Genomic DNA, 12,123 nt, shown 5'->3' with positions numbered 1-12,123 from the left:
GGCCTTAAAAAAATCATTCTCCACATGTGGATTCACCATCTCCATCCTACTAAATTTATTAGGAGATATGGTGGGGGAATGAATGCGAAATTTTTAATGAGGTGGGAAATGAGATAGGCCTTCCCACTCCATTACCATTCGTATTTTTTAATAAATTATAAAACTTGTATAATTTAAAAGAGTTAAAAATTAATTCATTTAAATTTTATAATTTAAAAATATGTCTCTATAAAAATAATAATGAAAATGTCCACACTAAATAATTAGTTCTTTACAAAATAAAGCGTCGAGTCCAAATTAATGGGCAGTAGAGATATCAATGGCCCATTTAGCCCATAAATTAAAACTCCAGGCTTTCCTCTAACGTACGCCTCCGACGATAAGGTTTAAGCTCGCCCCAACTTATCCACACATATCCCGGCCCAAATGGACCCCACAAACCGCGCCCTTTAATCGAACGGCTTAAAAATCACGCCGTGTATGCGCTTGATAATCTCAAGCACCCACATAGCGCACGATAGCTATTCCCCACTGCAAACAGTAATCGTTCTCCGCAGGATGCGCTTTGCTCCCCTCTCTAACCTCACCGCCACTTTCCCGTTTTTGCTCTCTTTAATTTCCGGTTCGTTATTTACCGTTAAAAAAGTAATCTGGTACGTGTATTTACTCTAAAATATTATTAAAAATATATAATTGTTCTCTTTTAATCTTAGATCCATATGTTGCTTGAATTAATTTTATCTTATTTATTAATAACAGATGCAAGTGCTTTGTGGGTTTGCTTCTTTTTGCTCCAACTTAAGCTTTTTCGTAAATTAAAAAAAAAAATTAATGATTGAAAGAATTGGTGAATTTGAAAATTTTCAAGACCAAATGCTGTTTAACATTATAACTTTTAATTACCAATTATGAATGAAGAAGTGAAATTTAGAAGTCAATGAGTATGATTAATGAGTAATTATTTAAATAATCGTAGCATTTGCAATCAATGAAAGCGGTGTCTTGTTGTATAAGCTAGTGAAGTTTGAGTATGCTGTGACAATGCTTAGTGCTTATGATCAATTAATGCTTGCAGGCTTCATATTTGAAGTGTGGTTTATAAATCAGAATCATGTACTGAGGAGATAATGTCAGAAGGAAATAGTATGGCTTCTGAAAATGGCACAGATTTGTCTCAAGATGATACTGGAACCATAGAGGAAAATCCAGAGGAGACGATATTGTCCCAACAAACGTCTGTCAATCTTGTTCCATTTATTGGACAACGGTTTGTGTCTCAAGATGCAGCTTATGAGTTCTATTGTAGTTTTGCTAAGCAATGTGGGTTTTCAATTAGAAGGCATCGTACTCGAGGAAAGGATGGGGTGGGTCGAGGAGTCACAAGGAGGGATTTTACTTGCCATCGTGGTGGGTTCCCGCAGATGAAACCTTCTGATGATGGGAAGATGCAAAGGAATCGGAAATCATCACGTTGTGGTTGTCAAGCATATATGCGGATTGTTAAGCGTGTGGATTTTGATGTCCCCGAATGGCATGTTACAGGCTTTAGCAATGTTCACAACCATGAACTTTTGAAATTGAATGAAGTGCGGTTACTTCCTGCTTACTGCAGCATTACTCCAGATGACAAAACTCGGATATGCATGTTTGCAAAAGCTGGAATGTCTGTTCGGCAAATGTTAAGATTAATGGAGCTCGAAAAAGGTGTTAAGCTCGGCTGTTTACCTTTTACTGAAATAGATGTTAGAAACCTCTTGCAGTCTTTTAGAAATGTCAATCGTGATTATGATGCTATTGATCTTATTGCAATGTGCAAGAAAATGAAGGATAAAAATCCAAGCTTTCAGTATGACTTTAAAATGGATGGCCATAATAGGCTAGAGCATATTGCTTGGTCGTATGCTTCATCTGTTCAATTGTATGAGGCATTTGGAGATGCATTGGTTTTTGACACTACCCACCGTTTGGATTCTTATGATATGTTGTTTGGCATTTGGGTTGGGCTGGATAATCATGGAATGGCCTGCTTTTTCGGTTGTGTACTTCTGCGGGATGAAAATATGCAGTCTTTTTCCTGGTCATTGAAGGTAATGAGCTTATTGGTTCTAAAGGAACCGTATTAATATTGTCACTTGTTATGCTTCAATTGCTTGCATTCTTGATAGGTCTGAGAAACACCATTTTGATGGTACCAATGCCCTACTTTGCATTTTACATGAATGAAGATAAAATCCTGAGAAGGAGATTATGCGTTTTTCTGTTTAGAATTTGTAGTCTTCCTGCTTTTCCTTTTCACTGGTGATACAAACTTTTGTGCTGATTGACCTCATTGCATTATCTTAGCCAACTAAGATTTTGGTTTTTTGTATCTTTTATTGCCAACTTTTTAAATTTATATTTCTTATATTTTAATGTTATGCAGACGTTGTTGGGCTTTATGAATGGCAAGGCTCCACAAACATTATTAACTGACCAAAACATTTGGCTGAAGGAGGCTGTTGCTGTTGAAATGCCTGAAACCAAACATGCTGTTTACATTTGGCACATTCTTGCAAAGCTTTCAGATTCTCTTCCTACATTTCTTGGATCAAGTTATGATGATTGGAAAGCTGAGTTTTATCGTCTCTATAACCTAGAGTTGGAAGAAGATTTTGAAGAAGAATGGAGCAAAATGGTTAATAAATATGGACTCCGTGAATATAAGCACATTACCAGCTTATATGCATTACGGACTTTTTGGGCATTGCCATTCTTGAGACATTACTTTTTTGCCGGATTGTTGAGTCCCTGTCAGTCAGAAGCAATTAATGCTTTCATCCAACGGATTTTGAGTGCACAGTCTCAACTGGATCGTTTTGTGGAGCGAGTATGTAACTTTAATTCTCTTTCTTTTGATTATTTAACTAGTTTTTAGGCCAATTTTGTTTAAACAACCTTTTTTTAGGTGGCAGAGATTGTTGAATTTAATGATCGTGCTGCAACAAAGCAAAAGATGCAACGGAAGCTGCAAAAAATCTGCCTCAAAACAGGTTCACCAATTGAATCTCATGCTGCTACCGTTCTTACTCCTTATGCCTTTGGTAAACTTCAAGAGGAACTCCTGATGGCTCCACAGTATGCATCTCTTCTAGTAGATGAAGGTTGTTTCCAGGTCAAACACCATACTGAGACGGATGGAGGGTGCAAAGTCATTTGGATTCCTTGTCAAGAACACATTAGCTGTAGCTGCCATCAGTTTGAGTTTTCTGGCATTCTTTGTAGGCATGTTCTTCGCGTCCTTTCAACTGACAATTGTTTTCAGATTCCTGATCAATATCTACCTATCCGTTGGCGTAATGTTACTTCAGCTTCCACAAACCCCCTAAGAACTACTACTAGAGATCGTTCGGAGAAGATTCAGTTATTAGAGTCCATGGCTTCTGCTCTTGTATCAGAATCACTTGAAACAGAGGAACGCCTTGATGTTGCTTGTGAGCAGGTTGCCATGGTTTTAAATCATGTAAAAGACCTTCCCAGGCCAATACATGGTATGGATGACATTGCCTATGCTTGTCCATCTCACTCGTTGATTCTACCTGAGGTTGAAGATACTGATGGGATTGTTCAGAGCATTACAGTAGGAAATTCTCACGAATCTTTTACTCTTGGAAAGCTCAAAGAGAGAAGGCCAAGAGATGGAGTTGATGTTTCCAGAAAGCGAAGGCATTGTTCTGAGCCTTGTTGTAGGCATTTTGGACATGATGCATCTAGTTGCCCGATAATGGGAAGTGATACTTTGAATGCAGAATTACTAGGATATTTGTAGAATAAGATACTGGGAAATCTGTTTATGTACAAAGCACTAATGTCGAAGTTTGTCAGTGATTGGTGCATTTTTTAGTGCTCTGAAATTCTCTCATACAAGTTTTCATTTTAGTCCTTGTTATAGCAAAGATCTCATCTAGACTAGTTATCTGTAGAAGGTTTTTAATCCAGGCTTAGCAAGCATTCAAGATATAGGGACTGATTTGAACAAATAGAGAATGCAATTGATATTTTGTGCTCTCTATTTTATAGTAACACTTAATGACAGACAACTTTGTATATTATCTAGCTCTCTGCATCTTATTACACTTTCTATACCACTGAACTGTAAGATCTAATACTTTGCAAATCGATGATTATGCGACAAAAGATATTACACACTGGATAATTCTAAAGCTATTCCTTGGTCAGATGAATCTTCAGCCAAAGAAACCTTGCTCAACCTGCTCGGCAACAATCTGGCACCAGTATTTGTGGCTTTTCTGCCATGGCCTCGATGATTGTGTGACCTATAAAGTGCTCTCCGTACCAATGCTTTTCCAAAATTAGGGTTGCTAGTTGTGGGTTGAGTTGCTTGGTTACTTTTGGTACTAACCTCCGGATCCCTTGCATTGGCCTTTTCAGAAGCCATTTTTCTGAGATGCACAAGGGAGCTACAGGAATAAGAAGCCAATGTTGATTGGTTAGTAAGGTACGGTTTAATGTTAAATTTATAGAGTACTTGGTATTTTTTTTGCAGCTATGGGAAGCTGCAATTTGGTGACATGAACAAGCCATACTTGTGGGTTGAAAAAGAATCTGCAAACGGTTCTTGCCTATGGAATAAGTTTTTACTGTCTTATGTGTTAAGAAACCAAAAATACAAAAAAAGCAAATATCTTTCTAATATTCCTTGATTCGAAGACAGTATGAAGATCATTGATCACTTAGGAGACGACCTTTGTGATATATGTTAATGGTTAGAAATTTTGAAAAGAATTTGCTGAGCATATCAGAAACTGAAAGAATATCTCAGAAGAGAGGATCATTATATTATCCCAGTTATACGGTTGCACTGCATTGTGCCAAATATATACATCGGTCAAACAGGAGAGGGCATAAAGTGATAAGATTGATGTCAATGGCACCATCTTTTGTGGATTCTTTGATACATAAGCATCTTCTATAGCACCAAAAAGGTAGCCCTTTGAACTGAATTTCATCAGAAATATCAATGTAAGTTCGAGAAATGGAATATAGAAGGGGTGGTGATGCTTCTTTCTCTTATACTTGTCAGTTAGTGATTTTATATCGTTATAACTTTTGATAAAAGCCACATCACCTGGATCGGCGGATCCCAACATCTTTCCTTGGCTTGTTTTGCTGTTTGATGGAATCATTACTTTTGCTGAAGAATCCTAATCTGTGTTCACATATTTGATGCAGTGCATTCAGAGCCACTGGATTCTTCTCCATATATGTTATAATTTATTAATCAACATTCCCCCATCTGTCAATTCTCTCATTTGTTCTTTACTAACATAACAGCCACTTTTTTTCTCTTTTAGATCTGACCCTCCAACAAATGCACTTTTAGGGCTGTGGAGTTTTTATGCCTTGCATTTCCGATATTTGAAGTTAAAAAGATGCCCATTTAAAGGTTAACAAATATTACTAACCGTCCATCTCATTCTCATGCTCCCTTTATCATGTTCAAATAGCGTACTAAAATTTATTCATTTGTATTGAGCTTAATTCCGTCCTTCCATAGCTTTCGCCTAGAAGCCAACATGCAAGTAAAGTGAGCTTGCTTATTGGCATTGGTCAATGACTACGTGGGAGATAAAGGGGCCACACATATGGATTAGGCACAAAGCCTCCAAATTTCTTGTGAAGATATGCAAAGTGATAGCAGTGATAGCCTTGTTTGATATTTCACTAAAGGATTTAAGAACAAGCAATAGTCTTCGGCGCCTCATTTAGCAGTGAACTTCACAAGATATCGGGACAACTGGGTAAGTAGTATTTGATTAATCCCTTAATAATGAGATCGATGAGGTGATATCAAAATATTTGAGTGCTTTGGGACTTTATTGCCACAAGTGATTTGATTAATTGGTCGGCCAAAATGTGCTTTTAACAAAAGAAGGACAAAAGGGAACTAAATTGTACCGAAGCTTATCAGCTTCATGCGCAGAATAGCTTTAAGCAAAATTTTGAGAACAGATATGCCTGTGTGAATACTTAAGAGTAAAGCCCAGAACCTGGGAATCTTTGCCCTTTAAGCAACCTTTGCTCCAAGCAATGCCGCAATTCTTTTTTCCCCTTCGTTTCAATGCTTTAAAAAACTTAAACCCTTATTGTCACCACCTTCTTAAGCCTGCATGAATTCTAGCTTCTTTCGACTCCAAAAATGCCGAAACGAACAGCAATTACACATGCTGATCTTGCTCCAAGTCCCCAAGGCACAGAATTCGGTAGCAAAACTGGAGTTGTTCTAATAGTCTCGACCATTCTCTGTGGCTTATGTTGCTTCATCCTCTGTCTCATTGCTGAAGCCACTCGTTCCCAGGTACCTTTTTCTTTTTCTTGTTAATATGAAAAACCATAATTGAAATTACAAGCTTTTTTCATGTCATAAAACCTTGCAGATGACATGGGAGAGCACTCATAAGAAAGGAGAGGAAAATCAATGTGTATACAGTGGTAGCGGCAAGCTGCCATTGTTATGTGCTGCTACTGCATTTGTTGGATTGGCAGTTGCCATGGTAATTGAACATATGTACATGCTGATAGCAATTAGCAAATCACCACCTCCGGCTTTGGTCTCTTGGGATCCTAACTATCTTCCTGTCAAGTCCTTAACATGGCAAGCGGGCTTTTTCTTTGTTACCACTTGGTAAGATATTTACTATCTCATTTTATAATATTTTGCTTTAATATTGCAGCAAGTTGGAAGAATTATATCAAATCATTTGCGTATTATTATTGCATTTCTAGTAGCATTTGTGACCAAAAACATTGATTCAAGATTTGCAAAGCGTTACTCTTCTCACAAAAGAAAATGGCAGGCATAAGTTTTGTAGGAATCTTTGCTTTTCTCATTTGTCTGAGAACAAAGAAAGCCAAAGCTTTGAAGCAAGCCTAAGAAGCCCTTTGTTGGCATTGTGTTTCAGCTTTACTTTAAAAGTACAGCGGTTATATTGTTTGATAAGCGAATTCACAGCAATTGTAGATTAAAAGCTACGACTTCTTAATCCCGGGCTCTAATACAGTTCCGGTTTCTTCCAGGATTTGTTTTGCTGTTGGGGAGATTCTGCTGTTAATAGGGCTAAGTGTGGAATCGGGGCATCTAAAGAACTGGTCCAGGCCAAGACCAAATTGTCTCGTAATCAAACAAGGCTTGTTCTCAGCTGCTGGAGTCTTCGCATTACTCGCTGTATTCCTTGCTGCTGGTTTATACTTAACAGCATTACGTGCACAAAGAATTTCCCAAGAACAAGAACACGTGAGGCGAGAGGTGCTTGAGGCCTCTGCCCTTTATGCATCTCCGCCGCAGTCGCCGCGGCTTAGCATCATCACAACCATGGCTAGAGAGAATCCTGTGCGCAGAGAAAATCAACTTGAGGAGCAACAGCAGAGCACTTGGGCATCATCATTTGCCTCCTTTAGCAAACGCTCAAATTTAGTGTAATGTACACAACATCAACACATTAAAGAAAAATCTATACTGTACGTGGTTTTGTGAATAGAATTTTCTCATGTTTCATATGGAGAAGGATCCAGTAAATTCTGGGCCAATGCTGATGGCCCAAATGCAACTGCACAGTTCATTTATAGCTTCTTAAAGGATCATTAGAGTACATGCTAGATAGACCTCTCCTTACCTTTTTTCAATTTTTTTATTTTTCCTTTGGCAAATTCATGGGCAAGACGTGTAATATTCCTCATGCCACACACACGTGACACGACACAATACCGACAAGAGTGTAGTTATTTAAACCGAATGACAAAATATTCGTAAAATTTATTTTTAAAAAAATATTGTATTAAAATTTAAAATTTTACTTTATAAACAACATAATATTAGTTACATAATTTGCTTTATATTGTAATTTTTAAGGAAATTTCAATATCAATTTAGAAAATAAATCTTATATTCTAATAACCTACATCCAATTGCAGCCAAAATCTCTGTTATTTTCACATTGTCTAATTAGAGTTATATATTTAGAAGCAACAATTTTCTCCATAGCGATTTCGACTGAAGAAAAAGACAATGTTGTTAAAAATAGGTTGTTCTCCTAAAAAAGAGAAAATAATAAATAAATAAAAGTAAATTGTTTTTACCATTTTAATTTCAAACCAACAAGACTTGCACACGTGTCCAAGCTCCCGGTATCCAATAGTCTTTCAAATTCAAACTCATTCAAAGTCACGACTTCCATTCAAGCCCAACAAACTAAACAACTGTAATTAATCAATTAATTAGTGCTAATAAAAAAAATAAAATTATAAATTCCAAATTCTCACTTCTTCAATAAGTACATTCTCATTTTCCCTCCCTTGCTTTTTCTCAGCCTTGACTCTCACTCCAAATCCCTAATTTTCAATTTAATCACAAGTTAGGGTTTTTTTTCCGAAGCCAAAACGATGTCGCTGAGGCCGAACGCCAGAGCCGAGGTTCGTCGAAACCGTTACAAGGTTGCCGTCGACGCCGATGAAGGTCGACGACGGAGAGAAGATAACATGGTGGAGATCAGAAAGAATAAGCGCGAAGAAAGCTTGCTCAAGAAGCGACGCGAAGGTCTCCAATCTCAGCAATTTCCTCCTCCTGCTCCTGCATCCAATCTGAATCTCCAAACTAAGGTAATTTTTTTTTTTGTAAATTTAGGGTTTTGATTGGTTAAATTCAATTTAAGGCTTTTGATTGGGTTATAAAGTTTCAACTTTTTTTTGCGGATCAAACGACTCCGTCTTTGAATTGGGCTGATAATTGACTTGCAGTTGGAAAGTTTGCCCGCCATGGTTGCTGGGGTTTGGTCAGACGACAGTAGCTTGCAGCTGGAAGCAACTACTCAGTTTCGAAAACTGCTTTCAATCGGTATTTACTTAACATGTTATCGAAGCAAATATGTTGGCCGTTGTTATGTTATTTCTTGTTTAATAAATTTGTTATGATTAACAGAGAGGAGTCCACCAATTGAGGAAGTCATACAATCTGGTGTTGTTCCGCGTTTTGTTGAGTTTCTTATGAGGGAAGACTATCCGCAACTTCAGGTCTGAGTTTGGTTTTATTGTTATTTTTTTCCATGTCTGGGGTTTTTTAAATTGGTGGTGTGTGTGTGTATTGATATGTTTGAGGTTTTTGTAGTTTGAGGCTGCCTGGGCTCTTACAAACATTGCTTCTGGAACTTCAGAGAACACTAAGGTGGTGATTGACCATGGTGCTGTTCCAATATTTGTGAAGTTACTTGCTTCTCCAAGTGATGATGTTCGTGAGCAGGTATATGTTCATTTTTTTTTTTAAATTCTGGTTTTGGATTTTTAATAGGCTTAGAGTTATGTGGAACCAGAGAACCGAATTGAAGGTTATAGTTTAACTAATGTTCTTTTATATAATGTAGGCTGTTTGGGCATTGGGAAATGTCGCTGGTGACTCTCCTAGATGCCGTGATCTTGTGCTCAGCCAAGGAGCTTTGATTCCATTGCTGGCACAGTTAAATGAGCGTGCTAAGCTTTCAATGCTAAGAAATGCCACATGGACTTTGTCTAATTTCTGCAGGGGGAAGCCCCAGCCACCATTTGACCAGGTTTACTTTTTGGTTCTTTTTATGGATGCATGCAAGTTTTATTCATTGTCGTTCTTATTTTATAAGTTCCGAAATTTGATGTGCAGGTGAGACCAGCTCTTCCAGCTCTTGCACAGCTTGTTCATTCAAATGATGAAGAGGTCTTGACTGATGCCTGCTGGGCACTCTCCTATCTTTCTGATGGAACGAATGACAAAATTCAAGCTGTGATTGAGGCAGGTGTTTGTCCACGACTTGTTGAGCTCCTTGGGTGAGTGAAATATTTTAATTTGATAATTTTTATTGGTTTTCTTTCTTCCTATATGTGTGTAAATCTGATAATTTAAAACTTATGTTCCAGTCATCAATCACCCTCAGTGCTCATTCCTGCCCTTCGTACAGTTGGAAATATTGTGACGGGAGATGATTTCCAGACTCAGGTATGAGCTTATCCAGGACTTTATTTTCCTCGATTGTATTTAATGTTTAACGGAAATGCACAATATTCAATTTATTGCTTTTCTATTTATAAATTCCTGCAAAACATGATGTAAGTGAACAATCTTGTTGTACGCTTTTTGATCCATCTGCACTGCATATTTTAACTTTGCCACTATGGATGCTTTTTATGTGAAACATATTTTATGCTCATTTGTTTCCTTCGTTACAGTGTATAATTACCTATGGTGCACTGCCCTACCTTTTGGGCCTGTTGACCCATAGTCATAAAAAGAGCATCAAGAAGGAGGCCTGCTGGACTATTTCAAATATTACAGCTGGGAACAGGGACCAGATTCAGGTAATGATTTAGGTGTTTTTCAAGTATCTAGCAGTTGATTGTGGATTTGTAATGGGTGGCTTGATTGAAGTTACAGAAGTAAGCTTTGAGAGCATCTTAAAAGTATTTCAATGGATTTTAATCTGTTTTCATGTGTTTGAACTTTAGTTTAAAGTAAAGTAGGAGTCTAGGACCAGGATGTTAGCACATTAAATTTTACATGTTTTATTCTTAGTGCCTCATAATTTGAACTTTTTATGTGATTCAGGCGGTAATTGATGCTGGCTTAGTTGGTCCCCTTGTCAATCTGCTTCAAAATGCTGAATTTGATATAAAGAAGGAGGCTGCTTGGGCAATTTCAAATGCCACCTCGGGTGGTACTCATGAGCAAATCAAGTATGTTATTTATTCAGTTTTGAACCTCCTTTTTTTCCCCTTTGTCTTCATTTTTTCATTATTGAATTGGCTATAACCCCTTTCCTATGTATGGTAGGTACCTGGTGAGAGAAGGGTGTATAAAACCTTTGTGTGATCTCTTTGTATGCCCTGATCCACGGATTGTCACTGTTTGCTTAGAAGGATTAGAGAACATTTTGAAGGTCGGGGAAGCTGAAAAGAATATGGGTACTGCCACTGCAGATGTTAATCAATATGCCCAGTTGGTTGAGGAGGCTGAGGGGTTAGAAAAGATTGAAAATCTACAAAGTCATGACAACAATGAGATCTATGAGAAGGCAGTAAAAATTCTTGAGACATACTGGTTGGAAGAGGACGATGAGACAATAGCTGCAGGTGATGGTCCTCAGCCAGGTTTCCCATATGCAGGGAATGAGGTTCAAGTTCCGTCTGGTGGATTCAATTTCAGTTGAAAATCAATTGGCTCGTTTTCTGGTGGGAGGTAAGCTAGATTTATTTTCAAATGTTTGATTTATAGTGCAACTTGAGTCATCATTTTACCTTAAGAACTTGGGATGGGTTGTTTAGAAGTAGTGTTTGCTGATATGTTGACGAAAATTGCAGGGATACATAGTTTGTCGGATGGAGCAGAAGTTTGTGTTGGGGTGGGTTTGAATGTTGACGACGTATGTCGGGGTCAAGTTGGGTCGGGTCAGGGCGCCTTTGCATGTCTGGTTACAGGTTTGGTCCAGTGTCTATTGTGGTTGAAAAGGTGCCAACTAAGGTCGGTCTATACTTACAGAGTCCAATAAAGTGAGGCTGGATGGATTAACTACAATATGATGGCATGTGTTTTTGCCTTGGAAATGCTTCAAGAGGAATGCAAGAAGTGTATGTCCAGGGACTGATCTGAAGTGGTCGTGGTGGTTGTGGTGGTCGTTGTAGTCGGGGCATTGTCGAGTCTACAATTTGTCCCATGAGTCGTGTGTGTAACCATAGTCTCTCTACGGCTTGGCATATTTGTTTCATTGTGGTGGGTGAATAACTGAAAATGTAGAGTACCAAAAACCTCTTGTTTGTGTGTATTACGAGTAATTAGCAGTATCTTTCTTAAATGTGCGAAATCCTCATGTTCTTACTTTCATCTCTACAATCATGTTTTTGCAAGCGCATGTGTGAGCCTGAGCTGAATAATCAGAATTAGGCTCATTTGACTAAAGGGGGAACATGGCTGAATTGAGCTGGAGTTTGCATTAGTGGAGTTTATGGGCTGGACTAAAATGTGAACTGTTCCGCATGTGGGAAGATTTTGCTGCCGCAAATCGCCGCTGTTTTAGTAGCAGGCGTGTTTACAATACAACCGGTGTCTTTACA

The 12,123-nt window shown here is 38.1% G+C and overlaps 3 protein-coding genes across 4 annotated transcripts; all 3 read left to right on the top strand.

Moving 5' to 3' along the window:
* The first annotated feature begins 439 nt into the window (after nt 1-439).
* LOC102629134 (protein FAR1-RELATED SEQUENCE 11-like) lies at nt 440-4,094 on the top strand. 2 transcript variants are annotated; one of them, XM_015533504.3, is made up of 4 exons: nt 440-622; nt 1,076-2,087; nt 2,423-2,866; nt 2,945-4,094. In XM_015533504.3, exons 2-4 carry the CDS (start codon nt 1,128-1,130, stop codon nt 3,803-3,805), a joined length of 2,265 nt encoding a protein of 754 aa, XP_015388990.1. In that variant the 5' UTR covers nt 440-622; nt 1,076-1,127; the 3' UTR covers nt 3,806-4,094. The 2 variants fall into 2 exon arrangements, with proteins under 2 accessions (XP_015388990.1, XP_006488877.1); XM_006488814.4 differs by having other exon boundaries at nt 442-653.
* A 195-nt stretch (nt 4,095-4,289) lies between these two features.
* LOC102629428 (uncharacterized) lies at nt 4,290-7,631 on the top strand. The gene is made up of 3 exons (XM_006488815.4): nt 4,290-6,355; nt 6,435-6,682; nt 7,075-7,631. Exons 1-3 carry the CDS (start codon nt 6,197-6,199, stop codon nt 7,475-7,477), a joined length of 810 nt encoding a protein of 269 aa, XP_006488878.1. The 5' UTR covers nt 4,290-6,196; the 3' UTR covers nt 7,478-7,631.
* A 687-nt stretch (nt 7,632-8,318) lies between these two features.
* Nucleotides 8,319-11,864, top strand: LOC102629719 (importin subunit alpha-2-like). Its single transcript, XM_006488816.4, has 11 exons — nt 8,319-8,652; nt 8,791-8,887; nt 8,972-9,063; nt 9,158-9,289; nt 9,411-9,596; nt 9,683-9,846; nt 9,937-10,015; nt 10,246-10,374; nt 10,622-10,749; nt 10,847-11,251; nt 11,374-11,864. Exons 1-10 carry the CDS (start codon nt 8,437-8,439, stop codon nt 11,220-11,222), a joined length of 1,599 nt encoding a protein of 532 aa, XP_006488879.1. The 5' UTR covers nt 8,319-8,436; the 3' UTR covers nt 11,223-11,251; nt 11,374-11,864.
* Nucleotides 11,865-12,123: the final 259 nt, after the last annotated feature.

The sequence above is a fragment of the Citrus sinensis genome, chromosome 1, assembly GCF_022201045.2.
Source record: "Citrus sinensis cultivar Valencia sweet orange chromosome 1, DVS_A1.0, whole genome shotgun sequence".
NCBI lineage: Eukaryota > Viridiplantae > Streptophyta > Magnoliopsida > Sapindales > Rutaceae > Citrus > Citrus sinensis.
The sequence above is the reverse complement of the archived record's forward strand: the minus strand, read 5'-3'. Positions and strand labels throughout refer to the sequence as shown.